Here is a 22072-nt window from a genome sequence, read left to right as displayed (position 1 = left end):
AGGAGACAAACTTGAGCTTTGTATGTAACAGACATGCAGTGAGTCCATTTTTGGAGAATAATAATGATAGCTAAATCTTAAACACCACTTACAATATTACAAGCTCAGTTCAAGTGTTTTTCATGCATGATCTCATTTATTCTTCATAAAAATCATCTGAGGCAAGATTATGGAATTATAGTACTAGAATTCCTACCCTGCTTTATGGATGAGGAAACTGAGCCTCAGGAAGATGAAATTTCTCAAGGTGTCAAGTGGCAATATTGGGATTTGAATCCAGCCATGCTGTTTCCAGAGTCATCCCTTGATCATAATGTGACACTGCTTTTCAGCATCATACAGATGGGTGGGGAAGAAAGGGACTTCTAATCAGGAAAGGTGGGAATGGTTGTGATAAGGGGAAGCCAAGTTTTGGGGAACTCCTCTTTAAAAAAAGGATGTACAATTATAAATACAAAATTTATGGAAAAGGGAATATTTAGTTTGGATCAGAAAAAAAGAATCATTCAATAATTGTTTAGCATTATTTTGTAATAAATTCAATAAAATAACAACATTTTTATTAATGAAAACCCACATTTTTGTTCCTACATTTCTGACTGCATACTTGTATGTCAAAATTTTATAATATTTTTTCTATAGAGAGAATAGAGAGATTATTCAGTCTTTCATCTAGCATTGCTGATTAATTTTATTATTCTAGTTTAGAAAAATAGCTTTCAGTTTCTCAATTCATTATTAGTAAGGCCATGCAAATGTGTAGAATTGTTGTCAAATTTGGGGAAACCTCTTAGCAAGTTTCTTTCATATATGACCTATAAGGTTTCAGGGCACTTACAACTTTCTTTTTCTGTGACTAATTGTAATTACTCCTGGAATCAATGCCACTTAAGTATTGATGTCCTCATTGTAATGCAGGAATGACAGCAAACTATGTAAGTACTATTAAACCCAAGCTGAGTGTGTCCCCAACTCAGCTTCTACTTGTCCAGATTCCGTAAATAGCTGCAGCCTCCCTGGTGCTATCCAAAATGAGGAAGAGTGTGAAGGAGGGGAAGTTGGACTGGGGAAAAATAATGGTCTGAACAGATGGTGGTTAAGCAGTTTTGTTTTTAAAAATTTAATAAGACAGGCCTGGTGGTGTGGCCCAGTAGATTGAGTGCCAGCCTGTGAACCAAAGGGTCACTGGTTCAATTCCCATTCAGGGCACATGCCTGGGTTGCAGGCCAGGTCCCCAAGGTGGGGCATGGGAGAGGCAACCACACCTTAATGTTTCTCTCCCTCTTTCTCTCTCTTCCTCTCTGTCTAAAAATAAAAAAAATAATTAATCTTAAAAAAATAATAGAACATTTGATCATATGAATCCATTGCTAGGTCCTCTCTCAGTGCTTTGAGGGGCCCATACAAGCAGTGGGTTCTGAAGCATAACCTGCATTAACTTCCCAGTGAATCCACCTATGCTTACAATGTATTTCTTATAGTAGAATGCAGTTCATCCCCACTAGAAGGGAAGGAGGGCTCCTACTGAATAGCAGTGGAAGAGATAGCTGTCCAGACAAGCACTCATGGGGTCCTGGGACATGCTTCATGGTCTAAGCTTTGGGTGGCGTCCTGGCATTTTAGCCAATGAAGATGTGGCTGTTGGTCCGTGACTAAAGTAAATAATTGGGCTAGAACATCACTGATGGATTTTGATGTGAATTTTGATTTTCCCTCTCTAGGCTGCCAGACAAAGCAAGGAGGAAGTGTCTGCCAGAACACATGGTATGTAGTAGTTACTATCAAATGAGAATTTTACTGTCCCCTGTTATAATAGAGGGCCATCGTCAGCCCTGTCTCATGGCATGGCCGATGGGACTCCCTTATGGCTTGCGCTGGGACTCCGTTTTCTCATTTTTCTCATTTTCATTGTGCCTTTGACTCATGCTTCCCTCTCCTGCCAGTATGCTCTGCTCTCTTCTGGTCTGGCAGTTCTTTGTTATAAATCCTTTTGATTGAGTCAACTCAGACAGGAGCCATGGCTAGCACAGATCTGTTAGAACTCATTGATGACATAATTCATTATAAGGCTCCAGCATTGGGAGGTTTCTTGAAGAACATCAGGTACTATGGCTTCCAACTGTCCCTTCATCTAGGAAACTGAGGAGGTGCTCAGGGTGTCCCTATGGGGTATGACAGGGACCTAGTGGACTGAGCTGTGGGCTTTTCCTTCTCACTTCAACTGGGCGAGTTGCACTTTCATCTATTTTCTGTATTTGAGTTCGGGATAAGACATTGTTGAAAACAATAGTAGTTTGTCACTGAAATACATGGCAATGACTGATCTACTTCAATCTTCCTTTGCTTTACAAATAAAAGACACCTGACAGCCACAGAATTCGTGTGCCTTCATGTGCTGACACCCTGGTGACTGGCCCGTGCAGCCCAGAGTCCAGACCTCTCCATCTGATGCTGGTGCCTTTTATCTTCCCAGGTACATGCAACGGTGTCTGTGTGAACAATTCCAACTGCACTCAACCTTGCCCCCCTGACACTCCAGGAAATGTGGGGTTTGTATGTAGGCAAAAGAAATGGTACAAGATCACTGATACCTGCCGGACTCTTACAGCCTTTAACATTTTTGAGGTAATAATATCTTTCTCCCAGATACAAAGTAGAGCGACAAATTAGCAATACATAGTGCACTTAATAAGAGAGAGGGATAGTTCCAGGCAGGGTAGTAAGCAGGGGCTTTTACAGCTAAATACATAAATACCCACCTGTCCTCTCTCTACACTAGAATGGCATTCTTAATTTTGGGCATCTACATGTTTGTGCTCCAGTCTCCCACACCTATTGTGACACAAAGGAACCTGGTCATTTAGTTCAGAGCTAAAAAAGCTGCCTAGAATCCTCACAGCTTACTTCTCCATTCCCACTCTTAGCTCTTTGATGCCCCAAAGCCTGGCTACCCAATGTGTCCTTCCCTGACCAGCAGCACAGGACATCTCTGAGAACCTTTAGACATGGCCCCACCACAGACCTGCTGAGTCTGAATCTGCATTTTACCCAGATCTGACTTCTGAGCTCAGAGGAGCATAAGAATAGAGCTGAGATAGAGGGAAGGACTTCATTGTCACACAAAGAACATATTTTCACATATACTAAAGTAGTTACATATGTTAAAAAATCAAATTCTAGTAAATAAAATCAAGTCAAATGTTATTTCTTCTTCTTTTGTTTCTTTTTCTCCTTTTCTAGTAGCAGATTTTTCTTTCTGAAGTTCAGCCCCTGATTAATTCAGAGGAGTCAGTGCTTTAGCATCTCTTCTGTCCTAGCAACATTCCCATCCCCTGTTTCAGGGAAGAGCCAGGGAGAGAAAGTGGATACTATACCTGAAGTTCCCCTGCCAGACTTCAAATGGCTGCCCACCCTTGATTTGAAGGACCTGTGCAAAGATACACATGGAGAACAATATAAATATCCTCCTATTTAAATGCTTCAAATCAAACCTATAAACTGATAAATAAAATAGGTTCTGTCAGTCTCCCATTCCAGAATTCTATTCTGCTCCTTGAGGGTAGAGGAAAGCCAAGGCCACACATCCCTAAGCCTGAACACGGGTGTTTCTTTGACACCTCTTGGGCCTATGGGTGAGCACACTAGTGACACGGTCAATCCCTAGCAGCACAGACTTAGGGGAGGCCCCAGAAATGGGCTTACAATTGTTGAGTAGAAAATTCAGGTGTCTAGACCACCTGCATTTTCAGGTGTCTAGTCCATGTCTAGGCCATGGGCTTCTTGTCCTCTGTCAAGTGGCAAGCTGGAGCAAGGGGCCTGCAAGAGCAAGGTTTGGCATTTTTTTTCCTGTCAAAGGCCAGATAGTAAATATTCTAGGCATTGTGGGTATTATGGTCTTTGTTGAAACTACTCAGCTCTGCCGTTGTAGCAGGAAAGCAGCCACGGACAATACTTATAATGAATGAGCAAGTTGAATCTCAGTAAAACTTTATTTATAGAACAACAGGCCGCCAACCTGGGGCCATAGTTTGCCAACCCTGCTTTAAAGTGTGGGACCCAGGGCCTGAACCTGTGCAAAATACTGTCTGTCACTATTTTTTTAGTCTTTCTTCTTTCTTAGCATTCCCGTTGATTCATCCAAATCTGTTCAGAATTTCTATTTTTGAAACATAATTATGTCTCATGCTTTACCCCTTAGGAAGAGTAAAAAATAAGCTTACATGGCATGAGAAATGTATCTATGTGCACAGTATGTATACACAGAAGTGGTGTGAAGTGGCATGCCAAAGTTGCAGACACTATTTGAATAGAGGGGGTTCAGAACTAGGCAACTGGCTAGCTGGGACTTCCATTTTCTGTTCATAGACCTTGGTACTGGGCAGATTGTTTCACAGCAGATGTGACTTGGACAATGTAAGATAGAAAAGCATCATGCAATATACAATTGTGTAATAAGGCTGTCCTAAATTTTAGTAAACATACTTTTACATTAAAACAAAGGTAACAGGATAAAAACTTCTTTTTTTTGCTACTTCTTAGGAGGATTCAGCGATAATGGGAGCAGCTCCAACAAGTACAAAAATATATGAAGATGTCAAATCTGAGGCCATTGCAGATATGTTGTTGCAGAGGTGTCCGAAGGATTTGTCCTGTGTCATCACCAACATTCGGCGTTCTCCGAGGATACCGGGCAACATCGCTGTCATTGTGCAGCTCCTACACAACATATCAGCAGCAGAGCTGATAACAAATGTGGACAAAACAAAGATGCAGGTGAGTTGCCTCCAATATTTGGGAGAGCATTTTTTTTGGGGGGGTGGGAAAGGAATGCCTGTTAATTGAAGCTTTTGGGGGTCTGAGTAGACCACATCTTTTATTTCCATATTTCAAATACCTTGTAAGTGCTGAAAATAAATCTTTACTGAAAAAAGAAATGAGTACATGGATGGAAAAAGTGAGCACATTCAATCAACAAACATTTAAAGAGAATACTTACTAGGTGCTGGATTGGACATTGAGGCAAGCTTTTCCAATGTATATTTTGGTTACTGCAAACCTCTAAGAACCATCCTAGGTCCTACAGAGAGAAAAGATTTTATTTGTGAGTCAGAATAGGTTGCTAAAATGGAAAATAACTGGATGCCAAGAAGATAGCCATAAATGTCTGCTGCAGAAAGGTGAAACAGAACTGGACCCATTTTCTTTATTTTTGATCTTCAAGGTAGAGGACAGTAAAGAGGAAGTTCAGCTTCTAGGGTCAGTTTCCAATTTGGCATACTCCTCTACAGTGGTATTTAATAGATGTTAATTACCTAGTGGGTGGGTGCTCTGACCAGGGTAAGCAAATTGCCAGTTCCACCCAGGTGTGAAGTGGAACTGGTGAGGGAAATGAGCATGGTGAAGGCTTCCCACCTGCCAGTCTCACAGGAGGCTTTGCATAAATGGGAGGAGGGCAGCTCCCTTGTAGCTCTGTCCTCCAACCCAAACTTGAGCAGCATGTGAGTCACCTGGGGGTTTCATTAAGCTGCTGATTCTAATTCATTAGGTCTGAGGTGGGGCCTGAGATTCTGCATCTTTAAAAGGTTCCCAGGCGATGCCTATATTGCTGGTTGAAGGACCACATTTTATAAAAGGGAAGCTTGAATGTCCTGGAAGATTCAGACAGTGGCTCAATACTAATGCTGGTTCTTCATTTGACAGAGTTACAGCATCATGGCCAACCACATTCTTGACAGCAAAAGCATCTCAAACTGGACCTTCATCCCTGAAAAAAACAGCAGCTGTGTGTTACTACACTCGGTCAATACCTTTGCAAGAAGGCTACTTATAAATAAACATCCCATTGACATACCAGATGCCTTCATTCATACTATGGGAACCATCATATCTGGAGATAACAATGGAAGGAATTTAACTTTCTCAATGAGAGTTAATGACACTCGCAACAACGTCACTGGGAGGGTGTTGATCAGCAGAGATGAAGTTCAGAAGGTGCGTTCCCCTTCTCAGTTAGTCAGCATTGCATTTCCAACACTTGGAGCCATCTTAGAAGCCAGTCTTTTGGAAAAGAACACTGTGAATGGGCTTGTCCTGTCTGTCATTTTGCCCCAAGAACTTAAAAGAATCTCACTGGTTTTTGAAAAGATCAGGAATTCCGAGGGGGGGCAGACACAGTGTGTCGGCTGGCACTCCTTTGAGAGCCGATGGGATCAGCACGCCTGTGAGATGATTCAAGAAAACTCCCAGCAAGCTGTTTGCAAATGTAGACCAAGCAAGTTGTTTACCTCATTCTCCATTCTTATGTCACCACACACCTTGGAGAGCCCCATCCTGATTTACATCACGTACATAGGACTGGGCGTTTCTATCTGCAGCTTGATCCTTTGCTTGTCCATTGAGGCCTTGGTCTGGAGCCGAGTGACGAAGACAGAGATCTCCTATTTACGCCACCTGTGTATTGCCAACGTTGCAGCCACCTTGCTGATGGCCGATGTGTGGTTCATTGTGGCTTCCTTTCTTAGTGGTCCAAAAGCACACCATGATGGATGTGTGGCAGCAACATTTTTTGTTCACTTCTTTTACCTTTCTGTGTTTTTCTGGATGCTTGCTAAGGCACTTCTTATCCTCTATGGAATCCTGATTGTTTTCCATACACTGCCCAAGTCAGTGCTAGTGGCATCTCTCTTTTCAGTGGGCTATGGATGTCCTTTGGTCATTGCTGTCATCACAGTTGCTGCCACTGAGCCTGGCAAAGGCTACCTGCGGCCTGAGGCCTGCTGGCTCAACTGGGACAGGACCAAGGCCCTCCTGGCCTTTGTGGTCCCAGCTGTGGTCATTGTGGCAGTAAACCTGATCACAGTGACATTGGTGATTGTCAAAACCCAGCGACCTGCCATTGGCAGTTCCATGTTCCAAGAGGTGAGAGCCATTGTGAGAATCAGTAAGAACATCGCCATCCTCACACCCCTGCTGGGCCTGACCTGGGGATTTGGAATAGCCACAGTCATCGATGATACCTCCCTGGTCTTCCACATTCTCTTCTCTTTGCTCAATGCATTCCAGGTAAGTCCAGGTGCTTCTGACCAAATCCAAGTGAAAGAATTAAAAAAGTTTTGTAATCAGGAGGTCATGCCATCATATTTATTTATAAAATACAGTGGATTTAGCATAGCCTATTGGGTCAGGAAATAAGCTTTTGTTCCAAAAAGGCCTGGATTCAAATCTCAAGTCTATCATTTACTAATGCGTAACATTCTCCTGGGATGTTTGCTTAACTTTTCCAAGCCATATTTTCTCATTTATAGAAATGGATATAATCTTCCCATTTTACAGCAGTGTTTGGAAAATGAAATAAAAGAGTGAATGGGAAAACAGCCAGTATTAAAATGCCCTACAGATCACAAGTAACCTAAAACTAGGCTGACTTTTAACTACTTTAGACATGAAGCAATACCATTTCCCCAAAAATCTACGTATGTAACTGGATATTTACACATGTCAATTTATATTTTATTCCATTTAGAATTTTTAGTTACCTTTGGAAACCATTTTATTTTAATAAAGCAAGTCATATAGAGTGGTATTAAAGATGGTTTACCCTGTCTTCTCCTCTCTTATCTCACCTCTGTCAGCTAAACAATGTTTAATAGATAAATTTTTATATAATATTGGGATTAAAAATAATATGTAGTATTTTGCAACTTACTTTTTCACTTAAAAATACATCCTAGCATTTTTACCAGATTACTATGGATATGTATGTCTCTTTAATGGATGCATGGCATTCAATATTCAACAATTCCTTTCTTGATTGAATTTTTCTATTTTCATATTTTTTGGTCACAATGTACCAATGAGTCAAAGTTTATTATATTGAATATTAAATATGTAAATAGCATCTAATTGAAAAGAAAGCTTTTATTTTTCTAAAGACCTCTGAAACATTTCTTTTTCTGAATTCATGTTTATGGAAAATTTTATTTTCAAATAAATATTTTACCTAACAAATAATACAAATTTTAAGTCAAATATTTTTTAATTTTTCTCTTTCAAAATTTAAGTATAAATGATTTTATTTACAATAAACATTTTGATGTCTTAGAGAACAATGTTAACAATAATGGGAGCTCCAATCTTTTAACTATGTTGTTGTTTTTCTGCATTTCTATAGAATATATTAATTGTACTGGGTTGGCCAAAAAGACCATATTTTTTTCTGTAAAATAAAAGACATAGTTTTCATTTGCACCAATAACTTTATTGATTTGGATATTTTGAGTATGTCAGCTATCTCTCAAGTGGCAGAATGTTGATTGTTCTCAATTAATGTCTCAGTTTGATCACTATCAGCTTCAACTGGTCTACATGACCATGGAGCATCACCCAGTGAGAAATCTCCAGCATTAAACCTCACAAACCTCTTTTGACACATTTGATCAGGAACATTTGCACTTATCTACACACTGCATAAATCTTGTTTTGTGTGTTTCAGTTGCATTTTTACCTTTTTTGAAATAATGAAGCATAATATGCCAAAAATGTTATATATTTTCTTCCATCTTCAATATTAAAATGGCTACAAAAAATTCACCAATTTTGATAAGTTTTTTAAAATACATGTTGATATGACAGCTGTCATGATACAATCTAATAAAATTATTTTGAATGAAGTTAAAGACAACTAAGCACTACTAGAGCCATCTTACGGAAAAAAACAAATGAACATTTTGGCCAATCCAATACCCTACATTTTTGTATAGCTCTTAGTAATTATAAATTTCCTGACCTGTTATGCATCTAGCCACTGATAGGATGGACATAAAAACCTAGTATTCCTAAATTTATGTTCAGCATATCCCATGGGTGTTTGTCATGGACTTAATGAGTTCATGTCTTACTCCTCAGCATTTTCCTTTCCTTTCCTCCCTTGGGGCCATCTTAACTGTGGTTTTTATTTTGGACTAGGCTGTAAGCACTTGTCTTTTGGTATCATGAGCTCTTTTACCTGTCATAACAGGACTAACTTATAATTTAATCTCAGTTTCTGTCTTGACCCCTGACAAGGAGGAGGGCAGGGCCCATCTAAGTACCAGTACCAGTGGGAGAGCGAGAAGCCAAGAGCGGGTTTTGGGTGAAGGCCAGACACCAGGGCAGGCCTCAGGCAGTGGTGTGCTGAAGCTGGCTTGCACTTGCTCAGCTGACTGCTATATTTTCAGGAATTTTGTGAGCTGGTTGTAAACATAAACATCACTAAATTATGTAGAAAATCAGATTAAAAACAATGTTCAAATATCCTTAAAACTCATCACTTCCTAATTGTTTGTCCACAGTATACTCTGCTCTTGAGGTTATTTGAATCTACTGTATCTGTATGATGGAAACACTGTATAATGTTATGCCCATCTCTTCCTAACGTTATGGCCAGTGATGTCATGTTGCTAGATTTACATTAACTCTGGGGGAAGTACTTAGCCATGGAGATTGGCAAGTACTACAAATTAACAGAGTTGATTACCAGCATATCAGTGGATCAAGGTATCCTAGGGAGGGGAGAGAGGAGAGCCGTAGATCCAGTGAGGTGGGAGACCAGAACAACTGAGAGGGAAGAAGCAGGACGAGCAGAGTTATGGGATGAACTGAGAAGAGAGGAAACTGAGGTTGATGGAACAGGCTAAGAGGAAAGACTAAGCATACCAAGAGATCTAGAAGGTGTGGGAGAAAGGCTCTTTGATAGATTTCCTGGTCCTGGTCCCGTGGGAGCACCTCCACTGCTTTTAAAGCTCAACCAATCCTTTTACTAGGGAAGGATTATTATACAGGGTAGGGTAAAAGTAGATTTACAGTTGTGGGTATGCAAAACACAGACTTTATTTTTGTATTATTATTTATTAATTATTGTGTCATTTTCCATATGAACAACTTTAGAACTACTTTTGCCCCACCCAACCTGTACAGTAAGTCGCTGCCTTGAATGCTACTTTGTCAAACCATAACGTCTAGTTGGTGTCTTCTCCTGTATATACTGAGAATAATTGTGAGCTGGTCTAAGTTTGGGGACCCTTATAACAATGGGTGGCTCATGAACAATAAAAATTTATTTCTCAAAGTTCTGGATGCTAGGAAGCCCAAGAGAGAGGCGTGAGCAGATCCAATGTCTTGCAAGAGCCTACTTCCCAGTTTTCAGAAGGACAGCGGCCGTCTTGCTACAACGTAGAAGGGGTGAGGGAGCTCCCTGGGGCCTCTTTTACAAGGGCCCTGATCTCCTTATGGAGATCATGACCTACTTGCCTCCCAAAGGAGTACCTCCTAATACCTTCACATTGGGTGTAAGGATTTAACATATGAATTTGGGAGTGGGGAACATGCAACCTATAGCAGCAAAGCACGTGTTTTTAAACCTGGGAGAACATTTTGGGGTTTTATCTGCTCAAATTGTGCTTTTTCTGTTAAAATAAATGCAAAGAAGTTGCTCCCTCTGAATGCATCTCAATTAGAAACTACACCTTATGACTAATATTATATCCAAATTTTCTGAATAATATTTTGTGTAACTTTTCCCAAGGTGGTGTGGACCAACATAACGTGGTTGTAGTGGGGCATTTCCCTGTTACATATTTATAGCTGTGCAGTTGCAGATTGCGTAATGAAGGAAGTAAACACACGTACAGGCATAGACACACAAATGCACAGAGACACCATGTTTAATGAGTATTTATTTTGTGCCAAACATTATGCAATGTTGCAGGTATAAATATAATTAGTCCTACCTCAAGAAATTGAAAGTCTCTCAAGAAAATAAATTCCTCTTAGTACTTTAGCCAAAGGAATATATATTTGTGGAGGAAACAAGCTAGAACTGTGGTTTCTCAGATCTTTTAAAAATTTAATTCTTGGGCAAAATTCATGGAGATTCTGATTTAAAATGTAGTCTTAGTGCCAAAACCATACTGGGATATATTTGCCCCAAGCATCTGTACACAAATGATATTTTGTAACCTTATGGATCGTGCCATCAGTGGCATTTTGTTAGCAGACCAATGACAGACTTCAATAGTTATCTTGTATGCTAAGAGTGTCACACAAAAAAGCAGTTTGATAGAAGCACTCCAAGCTTGGAGCAATTGCTGGACTGGCAGAATGGAGAGGTGTAGTTTAGAAGGTTTAGGGGAGTGGATGAGTGGCTTGGCCATCCAGGTACTTGCTGGTCCCTGTGAAGTCCTCCACCTTTCAGCTGGTCTTTCACAAATCATGGCAGTAGTGGCTTCAGTGTTATTCCTGCTGATGACCACTTGGTTGTACCATCTTTATTATTTCACATTAAACTCATGAACTTTGATAGGCCTCTGCCTGGGTAAAGGTTCATATTTGATTATGAAATCAGAGCAATTTAAAAAGGACGCCTAAATCAGAAGTCATTATCTCACTTCTCTTTTCTGGTGAGCAAAGACCTGCATAACCACACTTCAAAGAGAAATTTTGTCTAATCAATGTTGCTGTCTATCACATTTTGAAAGTTGAGTCTGTGAGCTTCCTTTGTCATCTGCAAAATAGGATGAACACTTTTTCTTCTTTTGGGGTGGTTTTGTGCCACTACACATGAAAAAAAGATTGAAAACTCAGATGGATTCAATGATGGAGGAGCAGCTTCCTTTTGACTTTGATGCTGTCTATCTTTATTATGGATGATAAGAGACATGAGAGCTAATGACTTTCTTTTGCATCATACTCAGAACACTTGTTTCTGAGCACCCATCATGTACTTAGAAATTCAGTCTGCTTGGATCTTGGTTTTTCTGATGATCCACGTACTTGATTTTTCTTTGCATTTTATAACTGATTTTGGTTGTGAATGGGAGAAAGAGGTTGAGGGTATTAAATAAAACTGAGCATGGATGCCTTTTCTTTTTTCTGTGAAAGTTTCTTTTATTGCTAATTATTCAGAGATTTAATGGTGCCATCCATTGAGTAACATCTCCTCTGAATATTGCTTGGACCATCATTTTCTGGTGAGATACACAGCTCCTGATAAATGCAAGGCACTTTTATTTTGCCCAAATTAAAAAGAAATTCTTATAATACACTTGCATGAATCAGGGATGCCCCAAGTGCCTGGAACAGGGGCTGGCACAGGGAAGGTGTGTTATCTATCAGTGTCTGTGGAATGGACGAATCTAGGTGTTGTGACCTTAACATGAGAGAGCCAATGATTGAATCAAATGATCTTCATTTCAGTTTTCTTTTTATTACTTTTATCAGTTGCACAACAGGAAGTGATAGTGAGTGCTGGTATTTCTTGTTATTTGCTATTACTATCAATATTATTTTGAAAATGGCCCTTCTTTCCCCTTCTGTCTTTCTCAGGGATTCTTCATCTTGGTGTTTGGAACAATCCTGGATCCAAAGGTACTGTAACTTCTTCTCTCTTTTTTTCCCCTGCATTAACAATACCTGACCCTGAGATACTTATTTGTAAAGTCCACCTATTGGGTGTCTCTTACCTCAATTATTTCTGCAGACATTCGAACAAGACATCACTGTTCTTTGTCATGCAAGTAATGTTGGTCATATTCTAAGCTCTTAAAGGGCTAAGCATTTTATGCATATTAGTTTTAATCTTTAAAACAACCTTGGATATTCCTATTTTCAGTCTTACGGATGAGGAAACATTCAGAGTGATTAAGCAGCTTGTACACAATCTCTACAGAAACTCACTCTCACCAGTTGAAGCAGAAATGGAATTTATTAATCTCACCAATATCATTTTTGGGAAGATGTCTCTTTGGCTTGGAGGCGTGGAGGCTGCACACCAGGAATGGTCCCCAGCATAGCACAGAAAACTGCTCCACATGCCACACCTTCCCCAGTTTCCTGGACATGAAAGCCTAGCCCACCAAGCCAATGTCAAATAGTGGATGCTAAGCTAGAGTTGCTGGTACTGCTGTCTCAGGGATCACCTCCATCCTGCCTGTTGGGGTCCACTGGTAGCTGCTTCTTGAATGGTCATGTCTAATTGGCTGAGCTCTGGTCACTTGGCTGCATCTTAGCTGCAAGGGAGGCTGGGGAAGTGAATTTCTGGCTTCTACCTTTAAGAGAAATGGATGCAAAGAAAGCAATTCTCCCAACACAGAGACTGGGTATAGGTAGTGACTGGTAAAACAAATAAAACCTAAAACAATGAACAAAACACCAAATGTTTACTTAGGATTATAAAATCACTCTCTTACTATTGTATTGTACTGTACCTTGAAATGAGAAAAGTAAATAATCCTCTTAGATGTAGATGTAGACATCTTTGCTGCAGGGATTTTTATTTTTTAATTGGTTAACTACTATCAATGCTATTCTAACAAGTTAATATGCAAGGTTTCTAAAAAAAAGACATTTGACAATGGTCCTTTCACTTTCTTATGAGAATACCATTACCTGATAAAAATTATCCAGAGGTGAAAGTTAAGAGTATTAGTCTTTTAGCCTTGATATTTTTCTGTACTAGCTATGTGCCACTGAGGAGTTCCTTAAATCACATGAACTTCAGATTCGTCAGAGAGAATGCAGAGATAATAATGTTTTCTCTTCCTTATTTGCTAGATTATGGTAAAGAAGAAAAGTAATTTTGCAAATTAAAACATAGAAAGCATTTCTGTTATGATATAGTTGTATACCATATTATTGTTTTTCATTAATCTAATACCACAGTTAGTATGTTATAGCCAAATCATCAGCAGTGTTATTATTATTTATTAGTGTACCAGTGTTATGTATTATGAAGTGTGCAAAAACTCTTACTATATGGAAGCTTCCAACAAGATCAAAACATTTTACCTTTAAAATTGTAATGTAAAAGGTGAACACTGAAAGATTCTATGATTAATTGACAAAACGTTGTAAAGTAGTCCCCCCTTATCTGTGGAGAATGCTTCCCAAGATCCCCAGCGGATGCCTGAAACCATGGGGAGTCTAGAACCCTTTTTATACTCTGGTTTTTTTCTACATATACATATTTACAATAAATTTCTAAATTAAGCACAGTAATAGATTAACAACAACTAATAATAAAATAGTACAATTATAAGAATGTACTGTAATAAAAGTTATATCAATATGGTTTCTCTCTCAAAAATATCTTACTGTACTGTACTCACCTTTTCACGTAAAGGAAGCACTTCATAACTTCTCTCTGGCATATCCCAATGGCCAGCCCACTGCTCTTGTGCTTGGGGGCTGTTATTAAGTAGAATAAGGGTTTCTTGAACACAAGCACTACAGCACTGTGACAGTCAACCTGATAACTGACATGATTATGAAGTGGCTGATGGATGTGTGGTGTATACATCATGGATGCACTGGACAAAGGGATGGTTCACATCCAATGCAGATGAAGCAGAATGGTGTGGCAGGAGATTTCATCTCACTACTCTGAACAGCACAGAATTTAAAACTTATAAATAATTTATTTCTGGAATTTTCCATTTAATATTTGCAGACCATGGTAGACTGTGGGTAACTGAAACTGTGGAAAGCAAAACCATGGGTAAGGGGATACTACTGAATATACCTGCAGTCTTTGAGCTTTTAGGACCACCTATCTCCAGATGTGTTTATTATTAATTTACAAAGTATATATTATGCACATATGAAACAGAATTAGAAAAAGATGGAAGGACAGAAATTCAAGTAGAGGCTCCAGTATGTCTTCAAGTATTGCAATGGGCTTTGAGTGCAGGGACGCCACACCAGGGAGAGCTCCTACCTTTTGGAGCCTGTGTGTGATGGAGAACACTGCATTTTCAGGGAAGGGTGAGGTCGCTCTGAGCTAGGGGACTTCAGCTACATTAAGTGTGAGGACAACACTTCTACATGGCCTTGGGAAGTGAATAACATTTTATATAGCAAAAGGCAAGAGAGTGCCTGGGTGTGGTAGGAGAGATTTAGGGAAAATCACAGGATGGCCTGAAGTCAGGCCCCAACCCCTGGCTCTTTCTCTCAGTAGTGGACTAATTCTGCATGCTACGTAATCTCAGAGTCTTAATTTCCTCAGTTGTAGCTGTTTTATAGTTATTCTTTTTTTTGGATAAAAGGAGATGATAGGAGTAAAAAACAAAGTTATAAAACAAAACATAAAGGTTATTCATTATTTTATTTTCTTGGTTCCAAAGGTCTTTGCTATGTTGTGTAGGACTCTTTTTTTTTTTAAACCATGGTTAAGCTCACTAGAAAAGGAGGTTTGAATAGTTGACAAATCATGGGGAAATGTTCAACTGTTCAAGTACTCCCAAAAATACCCTCAAAGCCATGTCAAAGTATCCTCAGACTGCTGGCAAAGTGTTACTTCTTAGCCATTGAGTTCATTTCAAGGCCCTGATTATGAATCTCCTATGCCCACTCTGCTTTGTCTGTCTCTCCCCATCTCCCCACCTTTTCCCAGACCTCGTCACCAAGTTCCCGATCCCTGTCCCACCAACAGGACCTGGCTGGTAACACACTCTCCTGCCACAGTATTAGCCAGCCCCAAACACATGCTGATTTCTCATAATCTTTTTAATTCATAATGTTTTTGTTAACTATCCAGATAAGAGAAGCCTTAAAGGATCGAATAACTTCTGCAAAATGGATCTCCAGAGCATCAGAGGTAAAGCCTTCATATTCATTTTTGTACCTAAAAGTTTGACAAGATAATGATGCTGGAGTTTCTGGCCTATGAAGTGTTGCTAAAACCATCCTTTAACATTCTGTGGCATGGAGCTGTCACAAGCGCTGGGGGAGGGCCTCTTTGAGCTGTTCAAATTTTTTCTGGCATCCTGGAACCACATCCAAAGGGAGGAAAGCTGACTTAACTGCATTCAGAGGACAGTGACTCAGTGGCAGGGCCTGGAGGGGTGAATCTCAAACTGGCAGCAGCAGAGCAAGGGATGAAACAGGCAAAAGAGAATGTAAAAAGTCTTGGATTCCCATGACAGCCCACTTGTCCATTATGATTCCTATTGGTTGAACCACATGCAAACTGAAAATTCAAGGGAAACAATTTCTGGTCCTGTTACAAAGAAATATCCAATAACCTAATTTTCAAGCGAGGCTGCTGGTCATGGTTACTGGCATTGTACAAAAAGGTTAGGGACCTGGTCAGTCATTGGACAGTATGCATGCCCTTTCATTTATTATCACGTGTAGTGTTGTTATGCAAAGTGTGACCCACTAGCTGTTTCAAGTGAGGGAAAGACTGAAAAAAATTTAAATGGCAGCAAAAATGGGGATTCCAGGTCAGCCCAGGAAACATACCCAGAAACGAGAGAAGAGGCCATCTACAGTTTCCACACCAACATCCAAGGGGATACACGTGGGCCAGCACAGGCTGGTGTTGCAGGAGATTTGCAGGGAGAGGGTGATGCGTCATTCCAGCGGCTGGGCCCTTGAGGGCGCCTGGATAACAGCACTGGCCCTCCCCTATAATCCTGGCTTTTCCATTCCTTCTCCTTTGCTTTCCTTAGTCTTCTTCTCTTCTTTTTCTTCTCTTCATTTTTCTATCCCTTTTTGTCTTACTCTCACCAAAGCTTTGATCTTATTCCTAGTCCTTGGTCTTCATACCTGGGAGACTAATGACTTTACATCCCTTTCTTCTGAAAAATAAACACAAACAAAAAAATTGGCAGGCCCCACACTGGCCCCCACCAATCCCACCCAGTTTTTCTAAGAATAAAGCAGTGGTTCTAAAGCAGTGGTACTCAACCTTGGCCAAACATTGGAATCAATCTGGAAGCTTCAAATAATGCCACCTGGGTCCCATCCCTGTAGGTTCTGGTCTGCAGTGTGACTTGGGTTTTAGGTGATTCTAATGTAGTCAAAGTTGAGACCCCCCACTCATCTAGGCCTTTCTGAAGAGTGTTGGCTGTATAAACATTTTGTTCAAACCAGCCCACCCAGTATAGTATTCTCTGCTCCCTCACTCTGGTCTGCCACAGTGCTCTCCCGAGAGAGGCACAACACTTTCAGTCCCTTCTGGTTTAGCACGGCTCCTTTCCCTTTGGGTTTTCAGTATCAATCCATTCAGACACAACAGGGAAATTCTGTCCTTTGGTGCTTTGGAAAATAGTCTTTTTTTTTTAATTACATGTCATGGTCATATCCAGAATGTTATTCTCAGCTTTTGATGGTCTGAGTCAGTGGTTTTTAATGCTGGCTGCACCTTAGAAATAACTAGGGAGCTTTTTAAAAATACCACTGTCCTGCCCCCACCCAAGAAAAAGTTTACCAGAAAGTCTTAGAGGTAAGGCATAATCACTTTTATGTTATAATCTCCCCAGTGGTTCTAAGGGCTGCCAGGGTTAAGAACTGCTGGTCTAGGTACTAAGTAAACTTAGCCTAACTTCTTCCAATCCTTCCTTCATTCTGCCCACTGGTTTTTGGTCATTGCAAGTCTGTTTAATCAGCCCAACTCAGAACTTATCATCTGTTTTCTCCTCTCCTGCTTTGCAGGTTCTAACCCCTAGGTGGTAATCATGTACAGTCCAGATTTAACTTTCTTCTTATGATACTTGCCTGGAGAGTATCAGCCCCTGGTTCCCAAACCCAGGATAATCAATGTGCTTGTCTGTGTTCCTTTTATATTTGATGTGATGAATGGGTCTATGCTCATGTGGTAATAATTTTATCAGTGAATTAATGCATTACCTCTCTTAGGCAACACATACCTAAAACACAAGGTATTTTACACTCTGGTTCATCACAAGGAGATGACTGTACCATTGAGGAGTTCAGCAGGCCAGTTGAAAAGCAGCCATTTGGGGGCTAGCAAACCTGTTAGTGTTGACCCCTTCTTCAACTCCGCTCACTGCCCTCTCCCGTTTCCCTTCAAACCAGAGGCTCCTTCTGGAGAAGGTGCCAGGCCAGCCATGGGATGGGGATCTCTCCCACCAGCCTGCCCCTGTGCTGTCAGTGGTTCTGGATACAAACAAGGAGAGGGAGAAATTAAAATGATAAAATAACTTGCTGTGCTCACAATTCTCCATGCGCTTTGGATAATTGTGATCATTGTAAACAGACTAATAATAAGTGAAATTACATTTTTGTCTTCAACAGAACCTTTCTTCTGATTATTCTTGTCACCCCACCAAAGGGCCAAGTTAACAAACCAGCCTACTATGCTCCTAATTCGGGAGGTGAGTGCAAAGCAGGTGGGTCCCCATATACATGCCATGTATATGACATTTTTTTAAATAGATCGCAATCTGATGACTTGTGATTAGAAATTATTTTTTTTTATTGAAAGGAATTTCCTTCTGCAGTCTCTTCTCATCTAGTGAATGTCAGAGATACATTCACACGTCTCATTCTTGTCCTACTGAAATGTTGGCTGTCTCTGTGAAACAGTCAGGCCTGTCTGAGAATGCTCTTAAATTAGTGTGGGTGTATTTAAGAGGAGAGTGTGCAGAGCTGCCAGCTCCACACAGCCTCACCCTCTCCTCCTCCTCCTCTAGGTCCCCTGCCCCAGGACATCCTCTGTGATATCAACAATATCCCCAGATTTCCATCTGTGGGAAATCGTTTCCCTCCTGTTAAATGATCAAGGAATTATGATAAACACTATCTATGTGAGGCTTCAAGGGTAATATAGAAGCAAGCAGGCAATGAGAGGATTTAGAATCTGAGAGACAGAGAGAAAGAGTGAAACACCATCAGAGAAGTAGAGCAGCAGGGGGAAACAGAAGGAGAGATCCTTACCCAGGGGCATGGCAACTCACTGTTGGAAGGGAGCCATCCAGCTACACAGACACGTGTGATGGGTCTCCCGATCTCTGTGTCCATGTCCCTCTAGATCTAGAGAGAGACCAGACAGGGAGACAGAGACACTCAAAGCAGGACACCCACATTCACAGTCAGACAGAGAGATGCATAGAGGCCAAGGGTTGCAGAGAGAGACCCCAAGAAACACAGAAGCAGAGAAAGAGAAAGGCATGCAGACTGAGACTCATACAGAGACACACACAGGATGACAGAGACAGAAACAGAGAGAGATGCAGAGAGAGGCACCCAGATATGTGTGGAGAACCTATCACTCCCACCCCAATACATTGGGTTCCAGCAGCCTCTGTCACCAAAACCTTCTGCAACAGCCCAGGGCCTTGTACAAAGAAAGGGGTATTTTTAGCTCAGTGGATTGAGTAAGGGCTGCAAACCAAAGTGTTGCAGGTTCGATTCCCAGTCAGGGTACATGCCTGGGTTGCAGGCCATGACCCCCAGCAACCGCACATTGATGTTTCTCTCTCTCTCTCTCTCTCCCTCCCTTCCCTCTCTAAAAATAAATAAATAAAATCTAAAAAAAAAAAGAAAGAAAGAAAGGGGTATTCTCCAAGAGGAAAGAAAGTGGTTCAGCTTAAAGAAAGAGTGAATCAATAAATGCAGTTGTTGTGAGGCTCTGGGTCTTGCTGCTTGTACATTAAAGCTGTGATTTTCTGTTCTTGACAAGGTCATACATTCCAGGAACAGCGGAGCCTCCAGGAGAAATGTGCTTATTCCTGTGTTCTTGCCTCTGGGGAGTATGAAGGAAGCCTCCCAGGCTGTGGTGCTGATGGCAGAGGGAGCAACATGAGGAAAGGATGGAAAGCCTCTCTGCCTACCTACTTCTGCGCTGCTAATTGCTCCTCCCACATCAACTGGCAACATCTATGTGTGATTCTTGGCACCCATGAAGGAACGGAAAGACTACATGGGCCACAGCTGGACTTTGGTCTTATTGGGGCCTCCAGCTCCAGACTGTGGGTCACGTTTACCCCTGGGCTATGGCTCATCTCGGCAAAGGTGGCCTGGGATGTCACTTGGCTGGATTCTGTGGGTTGCTGAGGGAGAGGCCCTTATGAATATAGTCACCAACAACTGGGCTGACTCTAAGTAGGTCATTGATGGCTCTTTGTACAAGAGGAATCCCACTGCTGGTGTATTCCACCCTCCAGATTTAAACTGATCTTCAGGCTCCCAGTCCTGGACTTTCTCCAAACCCAAGGAGCCAGTTCTCTGGGACTCTGTCTGTTCTGACAATGTAAGATTAACCCTCACCAGCAATATGTTTGTTTTTGAAACCTGGGCTGAGGAAGAGGAAATATCATGTTTTAGGTAGAGAGATGCTCGTTTTCTTAATCTTGTATGTAAACAAATTCAACATTCAAAGTGGGAGCCCCCTGATAAGAAAGCATTACTGTAAGAACAAGCTCTTTTAGAAAAAAACATTTAAAAGTTCTTTATAAAGGGAGAACACAGGCTGATGCAGCAGAAGAAAATTAGTGGATAAAGGAAAAAAGGGCAATGGGAAACCCCTAATTATCCTACCAGGAAGCCTGCATTAATGAAGTTACATTACAAATGAGACCATGAAACTCACTTTATGAATGACTGGGGCATTTCTCGCTCATTCTCTCTCTCCCCGCCCCCCAATCTCTCCCCTCCCCCACAATGTTTCCTCTAGATAGGAAACCTTGAGAAATAAAAATAAAATAAAGAGGTCAATCAGAAGGTAAAAAATATACCAACCTGAGGAGTGGATCATGTTTCAAGTTGCACTGCTCATGTTGGAACAACAATTGCCCCTTTCTCACATGAAGTCAGAAAGTGGTTTGAGCTCAGCATTTCCCAAAATGTCTGTAGTGTCTCTTCAGGAGAAAGGAATGGGACAGACACAATGCTGGTTTCTCAATGTAGAGATTTCAAGAGCAAAGAAATGTCACTTACACAGAGTAATATATTGAAATGAGGAGGGAATCCTGTAAAGTCAAATAGTCATAGTATTATATATCTGGAACTTTAGAAAACACTGGGTCCAACTGTCTCATTTTACAGATGGGAACTCTGAACACAAGAAAGAGGGGTGGTGGGGGGGAGAGAGAGAGAGCACTCATATGTATTGTGCGTCGAGCAGTTACATCTAGCATGAAAGCACACTCTACTCCAGTAAGATGGCAGGGAAAACATCTCCCTAGGGATTATCATTAACTAAGAAAGGCCTATGGATGAAAAGAGAGGTACTCTGGAATTATTTGGGAACCCCTTGAACAAACTGTTCCCTGTCTCCTGCAGCCCACAGCCTAGTCCACCCCATCCTGAAAGATGTCAATAAACTTGCACAGATTAGGTTGACTGTGGAAGACCCCCAGGTGAAGACACATTCCATGTCCTGTTCACACCTCACCTAGGAAGTGACTCAGTCAGGTGGCTCAAGGAAACATTGGTGCTAACAGCATCTATGGCAGATGCATGATTAGACTACTTAATACATGGTGATCTTTGACAGTTATTTAAAATTCTTAGACTTTAATTTCTTCATCTATAATTTGAGCAAATTAGAGACTACCTCTTAAGGTTGTTGTAAAGATTAAATGAATAATTGTAGGTAAATAGTAGAATAGTGTTTGGCAAATACTATTTGCCCATTAAAATATTAGCAGCTTTCAGTAGAGTACCTGTGATTTATGCACACACACAAGCAAACACACAGCTAAACAATGAGTTCGGATATAGACACTCTCATGGGAGTTAGTCCAGTGACTTCTAAATAAGAGTTAAACATTTGATTCAGCACAAAGTGTTTCATCCAGCAGAATCTGCTGAGCTTGCCATTGAAGGAATCTTTCCCTCAATGTTACCATGGTTGTAAAATATGGTCCCTTGCCTGGGAAAGAGCATCCACCATGGGTTCTACTCAGGGCACCCTCTGTCTGGGCTCTGATTCACTCTTTGCCTTCCCTGGGAAGACTTTCCTGATTAGTCCAACCAGAAGTGCTGGTTCTCCCCACCTGATTTCCTTTGATATTTATAATCTGTGTCATTCACTTCACATTTAGTATTTATTGTTACATTGTTGAACTTTAGTCTTTTTGTGTGCATGTATTTCCCAGACTGTTAACTTCTGGAGACAGGATAATTCATGTGTGTTACTGTATGCTCAATTTTGTAAGCCTTTTTTAAAATTGTATTTTATTGATTATGCTATTACAGTTGCAAGGTATCTTCTGTGTTTAATAAAATTCTTTAATTACACAACCAAAGGCTTGATGATACTGGCTTTTCCAGTTGCCAAATGACCTGGCAC

At 40.8% G+C, this 22072-nt stretch overlaps 1 protein-coding gene across 1 annotated transcript in view; it reads left to right on the top strand.

Moving 5' to 3' along the window:
• The window catches only part of ADGRF2 (adhesion G protein-coupled receptor F2), a 36984-nt gene extending 15055 nt beyond the window's left edge, over nucleotides 1-21929 (top strand). Inside the window, exons 4-11 of the mRNA XM_045843383.1 lie at nucleotides 1722-1764; nucleotides 2474-2625; nucleotides 4540-4773; nucleotides 5701-7062; nucleotides 12361-12402; nucleotides 15569-15628; nucleotides 18073-18152; nucleotides 19460-21929. Of these exons, the coding sequence (XP_045699339.1) occupies nucleotides 1722-1764; nucleotides 2474-2625; nucleotides 4540-4773; nucleotides 5701-7062; nucleotides 12361-12402; nucleotides 15569-15628; nucleotides 18073-18120 (1941 nt within the window). The 3' untranslated portion in view covers nucleotides 18121-18152; nucleotides 19460-21929. The remainder of the gene's footprint in view (nucleotides 1-1721; nucleotides 1765-2473; nucleotides 2626-4539; nucleotides 4774-5700; nucleotides 7063-12360; nucleotides 12403-15568; nucleotides 15629-18072; nucleotides 18153-19459) is intronic.
• The last annotated feature ends 143 nt before the right edge of the window (nucleotides 21930-22072 follow it).

Source organism: Phyllostomus hastatus, unplaced genomic scaffold (genome assembly GCF_019186645.2).
Source record: "Phyllostomus hastatus isolate PE091 unplaced genomic scaffold, TTU_PhHast_1.1 phas_contig_40, whole genome shotgun sequence".
Taxonomy (NCBI): Eukaryota; Metazoa; Chordata; class Mammalia; order Chiroptera; family Phyllostomidae; genus Phyllostomus; species Phyllostomus hastatus.
Note: the sequence above shows the minus strand (reverse complement) of the source record. Positions and strands in the feature narration are given on the sequence as shown.